Source organism: Phoenix dactylifera, unplaced genomic scaffold, assembly GCF_009389715.1.
Source record: "Phoenix dactylifera cultivar Barhee BC4 unplaced genomic scaffold, palm_55x_up_171113_PBpolish2nd_filt_p 000092F, whole genome shotgun sequence".
Lineage (NCBI taxonomy): Eukaryota > Viridiplantae > Streptophyta > Magnoliopsida > Arecales > Arecaceae > Phoenix > Phoenix dactylifera.
The window spans coordinates 834,537-842,516 of record NW_024067680.1 but is presented as its reverse complement, the minus strand read 5'-3'; the positions used below and the strand labels follow the sequence as shown (position 1 = coordinate 842,516).

The 7,980-nt window shown below is 44.1% G+C and overlaps 1 protein-coding gene across 1 annotated transcript; it reads right to left on the bottom strand.

The window, feature by feature from the left end:
• Positions 1-5,286: 5,286 nt before the first annotated feature.
• Positions 5,287-5,804, bottom strand: LOC103723904. Its single transcript, XM_008814991.4, has one exon. The coding sequence runs from the start codon at positions 5,678-5,680 to the stop codon at positions 5,393-5,395; it is 288 nt and encodes a 95-aa protein (XP_008813213.1). The 5' UTR covers positions 5,681-5,804; the 3' UTR covers positions 5,287-5,392.
• Positions 5,805-7,980: the final 2,176 nt, after the last annotated feature.

The window sequence follows — 7,980 nt, the reverse complement described above, 5'->3', positions numbered from 1 at the left end:
AATGTCATTCGGACCACTATCGCACATTATATGGTGTGGAAGGGACGATTGCTGAGATCACTCATGCATTATCATATTATGATGATTGTCCACCATATGACAGATGGATGACTATGCCGGACATGGGTCATCTTATAGCATCCTGCTATAATGTTGTCCTATACCATCTCTCGTTGCAACAATGTCTGACCTTCCTACCTCTCCGTTCTGTGCCAGTACCTCTTCTATCCCGCAAAGATATCGCTATCGGATTCGTAAATGGAAATCATTTTGTTGAGGTACTACGTTCACAACACTTGCGAATATTTAATTTTGCTTATTTAATTTTGCTTATTTATAATTTTGTAGCTATTAATATTTTCTTATTTCTAATTTTGAAGGTGTTCTTGTTGCCGGGACATCCCGTTCCGCCAGTAGCGACCAACTGGCGAAAATATCATCTTCCTTGTGCTACCGGATGGGAAAATTCATATGAAGCACGGATTCAACAGTTCAAAGAGAGCATCTCACCTAATGTTATAATTAGCGAGACAGTAGAGTTAGATTGATTATTTATATATGTACAATTTTTGAAAGTTGTAAATTTTTTGGGGCTCTTAGAGTCATGTACTGTGAAACTCCATCATCAGCTGGGAATACATATGACGACTGTTGTTTCCGTTGAGATTTCAGATGTAAACAGAAACATACTTAAGAGCTGGTGGGAGCAAACAAATCAAACAGGGGAACTAATAGACCTTTCTGATGTACAAGAACTTAACGGTGACAAGCTTGAGCAGATGATTAACACATTTGTTGGAAAAGAGGGCTCTGTGATGTTCTTGGTTAAGAGGTTAATCGGCTGCCCTCTCCTTGCAAGGCCAGGTCTTGCCACTGGCACCCTCTTAGGCTTTGCTGCCTTTTTTGGAGGGGAACTTTGTCCAGGGTCAGCTTTGATTGGAACAACATTTGGAGGTACCTCAGGGGGAGGTGGAGGCAGAACATCAGTCGTATCAGATTCAGGGTCAAACCCCCCACGGGACTCCATCTCCTCAGGGGGAGGTGGAGGCAAGACAGTAGAGTTAGATTGATTGTTTATATATGTACAATTTTTGAAACTCCATCATCAATATAAATCAAAAAATATCTGTCTTCGCATTGTTAGATTGATTGTTATGTGCACTGTTATATTTGTGTAAAATAGAACGGGCCAGGCTTTACAAAGATTACACGTAAATGTACCAAAAATATATATTTTTCATTAATATCAAAGGCTTTACAAAGATTACAAAGGCTCCATCATCAATCCCTATGACGCCATCGTCGACGCGTGTACTGCTGTACGTCTGAATGAGAGGGTCCTGGATCCGAATGAGAGGGTGCTGTACTCGGGCCAGGCTCATCACCCAGAAGTACCTGATGCATCTGAGAAATAGCATCATATAGGTGCCCGGCACCTAGTGACGTAGCCTCTGAGGGACCCATCCGTACAATGTCGGTACTGATACCGAGTGCAGCTGCATTACGCCGCCGGTGCATGTCAGCATCATCATGACCTCCCCTAGCTCCAGAATGAGTACTCGAGCGCAGATGAGGAGGCTGAACTGCAACGTGCGTGATACGGAGATACCACTCCATGTATCCCGGTACGCTGTCTGATGGCCGGGTAACTGGGTGGCTCCTGCTCGCCTGGCTCAGCACGTGGTCCTCCCACCGCTCCCAAAGCTGATCCATATAGGAGTAATGTATCCGGTACGAGCCTGCTGTGGAACCTCTGTTGGCTCGCGTAGGGGCTAGTGGCGCTCGAGGGATGGTCTGAATACGACCAAACTGTCTAAGAACCCTTTCTGGATGATAGGGTTCTACGATATCAAGGCACTTGATGGAGCCACTAAAAAATGCGACGGGTATATATGGGCGATCTCCCCGAAGCCGATGATGGGGATCCCAAATAACCTGTAAAACAAAAGGTCCATTTCAGTTTTATACTATATCGCATATTAAATGTACTGACAAACACAAGCAAATGGTAATATGATACGTACCTCATCGATGCTCAAAAGGTCCAATGACTCACGTAGAACCACTAAATGGTCCATCGTGGTACGGGATGGAGTACCGGGCATCCAGCGGTGCACGCGGGGACTGGCATCAGTATACTCGAGCGACGGGTGAGGACTGAGTGCTGGAAAATGCTCATAAATCCATGCCTGCAGAAGCGTCATATAACCACTGATCTGTCTCACTGATGACCTCGACGCAATCCCCAACTGCCGATACAAATATGCTAAGGCAGCTGTACCCCAGGCATATGTGCTCACCCTATCCAGATCCCGCAGTAAACACAGATACGCTATAGGCACCCTGGTCCCACTCTTATCAGCAAAGAGTGTGCAGCCTAACAAAAATAACAAATAGGCTCGTGCTGCACACTCTATCCTCTGCTGCCTGTCTCTATCAGATACAGAGTGAAACTGAGTCCTCAGCCACTCCATCCTCACAGACTGACCGCGCGATGACAGTACCTCCTGACGCGCGTCTCCAGCTGACACCCCCAACAACTCCACAAGTAGCTCCTCAGCATCCCGATCACTCATCCTCTCAGGAGAAACTGATACTGAGGAACCTGCGACAGGAATCCCTAAAATGGCGGATACATCATCCAACGTGATAGTGATCTCGCCAAATGGTATATGGAAGGTGTTCGTCTCGGGCTGCCATCTCTCTACGAAGCCCGAAATCAGAATCTTATCGATGAATCGATAAGAGCACTGTACTAACTCTACGAGGCCCGACTGCCTCAATAGTGCTCTGAACCTGGTATTTGGTTGGTTTGAAGACCACCACTTCCATTCACCAACCTTGGCAGTATGGTTCATGCACTTTAGTGGAGCTCGTTCCTGTAATATAAATGTATAATTACTACTACTTTATAAAACATCAATAAACAAAATATAATGCTATAACAAATAAACAATACCTGTTGCCTCCAGATGGAAGCTGCTATATGCGTCCTGAAACTGATCAGGACGGACTCATCCTCTGGACCTCCTGGACATGGTCCAACGGACTCATCGTCTTCGCCCCTAGCGGGCATATCATCATGCTCTGACTCAGGAGAGTCCAATGGCATATGAGCAGGCTCGGGAGAAGCAATCCTAGCACGACGTCTCCTAGCTGACGCCGTAGGTCTAACTCTGGCGGGACGGGGATCCATGTCTGAAAATATAGAAATTCAATGTTAGGCTATATCAAAGAAAATAATTCAATTGCATACATAAATGTTCGGCACAAAATTCAGCACGGCACGCACCAGAACCCTTCTGTTCGGCTGCACAGTGCCGAACAGAAGGCTTCTGTTCGGCTGCACAGAGCCGAACAGAAGGCTTCTGTTCGGCTGCTCAGAGCCGGACAGAACCATTCTGTTCGGCACTGTGCAGCCGAACAGAAGGCTTCTGTTCGGCACCGTGCAGCCGAACAGAAGGCTTCTGTTCGGTTGAGTGTTGCCGAACAGAGGGCTTCTGTTCGGCACTGTTCAGCCGAACAGAACCCTTCTGTTCGGCGATCCAGTGCCGAACGGAGCACTGGAGGCGGGGGGGCGGGGAGCTACCTCGACGTGGTCGTGGAGGCGCCGGCGAGGTGCTCGTTGCTCGGGAGATGGCCGGGGAGGTGGTTCCGGGAGAATGCCGGCGACGAGAGGGAGAAGGGGAGAATGCCGGCGACGAGAGGGAGAAGGGGGAACGGGGGGGTTTTGGGCGAGGGAGAAGGGGGAGACGGAGGGGGTTTGGCCGCCGGCGAGGTGCTTGAGGCGAAGTTTTTTGGGCGGAAGGGAGAAGCCGGCTGGAGTGGAGTTTTGGAGGGGAAGAGCGGGGTTGGGGGGGGGGGGGTTTGGGGGGTGTAGAGAGCAATTTAGGTGAGGGGGTGGGGAGGGTGAAGGGTAATTTAGGATTTTTTATTTTTTTAGGGGTGTCCTTAGCAAATGGGGGGGTGTAGAGAGTATTTAATTTTTTTTTAATTTTTGGGGGGTGTCCTGAGCAATCGGGGGGGTGTATTTAGAACTACCCGGTTCCGAGGGGTGGTTTTTGGGGTGAAGTTTCCATTTTGCCCATACGTTTCCCTCGTTATTATTGTTTGAAGGGAGGCAGCTCTTCAAGTATTTTTGATCGCCTTTAATATATGATATTGCATTAAATTGATGATAAATTTAAATTAAAGATAATGTTTGAGATCTCAATCATATTAAGCAATTAAAAACATATATGTAAATTAATTATTTATTTATATCTTGAATTGGATCAGGTTGGTCAGGTTTGGGTTGGATTAATGACCAATTCTAACCTAATTTAAGTAAGGCCGGTAGGGATTGTTAGGCCTTCCCTAGACTCGAATTTGTAAATGCTTGACTCAACACTATCTAATGAGCTAGTTAGGCGGTGTGTTTGAGTTGATCCCACCTAGATTGTACATCTAGTTTAGATTCCAGGATGTTTTTTAAAAAATTATATTAGAGTTTTAACAATGTCATAAAATATGTTATTGTCCACAAAATGTTATTTTATTAACTCAAAATTTATTTTTGACATGTTTTTGACCATTGTTCTAGGATTATTCTTAAATCCTGTAAATCCAGCCCTACCCAGACTTGTCCCGAGTCTGTACATCTAAAGCTTGGGCACGATTTATAATTTTTTTGGTAGAACAGATATACTATGTATTATTTATTTAAACCAAACCTACCCAAGCAAATTATTTATTTAATTACTTATTTATTTTTAATAAATTAATTTATGTAATAATTCTACATGTATTTTATAATTTGATTTATTTTTAATATTTTTTGGTTTTTTTTTTCATTCAAAGGAGTTCCAAGGTTCCAAATATTAGATGGTGAGATCCCACCTTATTCAGGTCAAAGAAGAAACATCTGAACTTGACATGTTCAAGAAATTTTTTTTTTAAAAAAAACAATAACCCTAACAAATTTTTTTTTGGTACAATGGTTGCTCATGCTGCGACCCAAATCCCTCTGCCCATCGAAAACCTTTCATTTGTTGGGCAAGAAATCAAGCCATTTCCAGCGAGAGGAACAGCATTATTAGTCCATTACATTGGATGAGGAGAAAATAATCCCCAACCCGCTGGAGTAACGAAGATGGGGAGTGGTTCATTGATAGCGTCCTAACAGTCTTTCTCTTAAAAAAATATAATCATCTTCTTTTGTTTTTGTAATCAAAGTATCTTGTCGCAGCAAAATCCAAAGATAATATAGCCTTAGAATGCACTCCCAAATCAAGAGAAGAACGAAAATGATGACCAATTCCAAAATATCTTAATATGCACTCAAAATTTACAATTACAAATGTCCCATAAACGAGAACACAAAAACCCAACAGAATTCAGCGTCCACAGTTCTCTAATTGGGACCCCAACAGCTCAAGTACATGACTTTCCTAAGTGACTCCTCAGACCGTTTGGTCTTCTCATCGATCCCTTCCCTTCCATTCATCCTCTCAACAATAGAAGAAGAAGAAGAAGACATCCTTCTGGCCTGAGCTACCGATCCCATGTCACTACTCCTGGCTCGCCGTTGGAGAGACCTCAGGGCATAGTTCCATCGGCAAAGTCCCGCTTGATCCTTGAGAGCTTCCACGGTCCCCACGCTTGCTGCCACAATCAAAGAAACACTCCTCGCAGACGCCATCTCTTTCTCCTTCGTTGATACCGTGAACTAAAAGGTTGAAGCAAGAAGGGTGCTTTGGTGAGTTCGCCGAGAAAGTGGCGAGGAGGTGGTTGATATATAAAGCCGTGATAAAGAATGGATAAGAAATGGAGTGGGAGAAAAACCGGGGGTGAGCTGCTGCTTGTTTACCTTCTGTGGTCCGCGGTTTCCTGGATACCGGGGGCTATATTGTTTGTTTATGATTATTGAGCAAAGGTTTCAGCATCACACGGACAATGATGGGTCAAGCGAAGTTTGGCTGCATCTTGAGTTCACAGGCCTCGTCTTCAAGTACAGGTAGGGGCTGTTCATGGGGGTGGGGATGACTTGGTAGCTGACAGGACCCAAATCGACATCTTGGGAGTGGGTCCAAAGTTGTATGAGCTGATAGTCTTTTACATGGCACTCGACTCCTTTAGTTTCAGCCCGAAATATTATTGGCTGAGGTTTGGGCTGAGGTCCATCCATCTTGAAAACCCGAAAACCCAACCACCACAGCAAAACACGCTTGGATTTGCTTTGGTACACGTAGATTTACCTTAGTATTTATGTTAAAGATTTCATAAACTAGTGATAATTATCATGTGAGGGGACTCAACATTCGATCACCAACAATTCTATTACCACCAATTTTGAGACGCTGGTACGGACCATCTCTATATATCTCTACCGATGATTTCTTTCTGAAGTAGCTTTTTTGCGGAAAGGGTACAACTGCATTTATTTTTATGTCCTCTCGTGGGTCTGCCAATGACTCAAAGAATGATGAAGTTGCGACATCCATCTTTTCTGAAATTCTTTCAATCGACGGTCCCTGAGGAGTTTTAGTAATAATTTTGAACCAAACACACTAAGTATTCCAAGTGGGGCCCATAAGCAAAGCAAAAGTTGAAAATACATATTTGATGCACTTAGTACAAAGACTGCTTTCATTGATGTCAGCCAGTGGATGAGCTCTTAGAAAAAATTCTCCCTCGCAGTCTATTCTAACCCTAACGCTCGCTTAAATTGCTGGATGAACGATGTAATCCTAGCAGAAATCAGTGTGTCACACTTTAGAAAGGCCCGTAGGGGGTCTTGCACTTACTCGTGTGAGCGCTACGCCTTCCTTCTTCCATACCGCCGCAGCTGAAATAATATGGTTTCCCAATCCCATCTAATGCTTAAGTTGAGAGAATTTTGGAGGGGAACAAAAGAAGGAAGAAAGAACATAATGGCAAGGTCTTCCTTAGCTATAGTGATTTTGTGTTACCTTTTCGATGGAGAGATTTCAGATTTATTTATAGCTAGTATCCCACATCTCCAATGAATTATATTCTAACAAACTTGGAGTCGAGCCGTAACAAACTACGGATACGGCATAACAAATTTAAGAACATGCTGTAATAGTTTGGCATATGATTGGATTGTTGAGGCCATGTGCAGATTTAAGGTAGGGGGATTGAGCTGCTTTTTTTGCAGAAAGATCCTGCTCAGCTCGAATAGGTGGCTGAGATAGTCGAGCTGAACCGAGAGATATTAGTCTCGGAGGTCAGCCGCCTTAGATCTACTTGTCTCAGTAGAGAGGGCTTGATTAGAATACCTTGGAGAGTTTTTGGGTAGCCTTGTGTCACCACACGAGTTGTGAGCTGGACGAATCTCATTGTGACACATCATTTTGGTCATTAAATGCCGTAACACTAGCCCTCCTTCTGCGTCCGAAGCATCTCTTTGATCCGGCACAAAAAGTGGCCATTTGTTACACTCAATGCTATTTTAATGAGGACATTAACTCTAGAATGATATCCTCTGAAGGACAAGTCCTAATGCTCTGCCTCCTGAGGTGTCATTTGACCATTTAGAGCAATATTGGTGCGATGCATATTTACCGATCTCGATAGGAAGGTGACTGAGTGGACCAATCCGGATCATCCAAAATTCTTTAAAGGAGGGCGGAGCCCCCCCTCAAGTCCACCATACTTGAGAAGGCTTTAGGCACCCTCTCCATCACTCTGAGAAGAACTCCTACAGAACATACTTATCAACTTGCTCCATATCAAGCTTGGGTGGTGGTTCTACTGCTCTTCTGCTTTCTTTTTTGGAGAAATTAATGAACGGTCCATTTTTGAATCGGTCTCTAATTTTCAGTCTCTGTTGACTGGTTCTTTAACAAACACTCCAGACGTATTTTCGAGGTGTAATAAATGACCATCAGAAGACCTTAATGCCCTTTCATCCCCTTCATTTTTCTTTCTTTGTTTTTTCCTCCGTTTCGAACCCTAGGTCCACTCTCCCACCTTTAA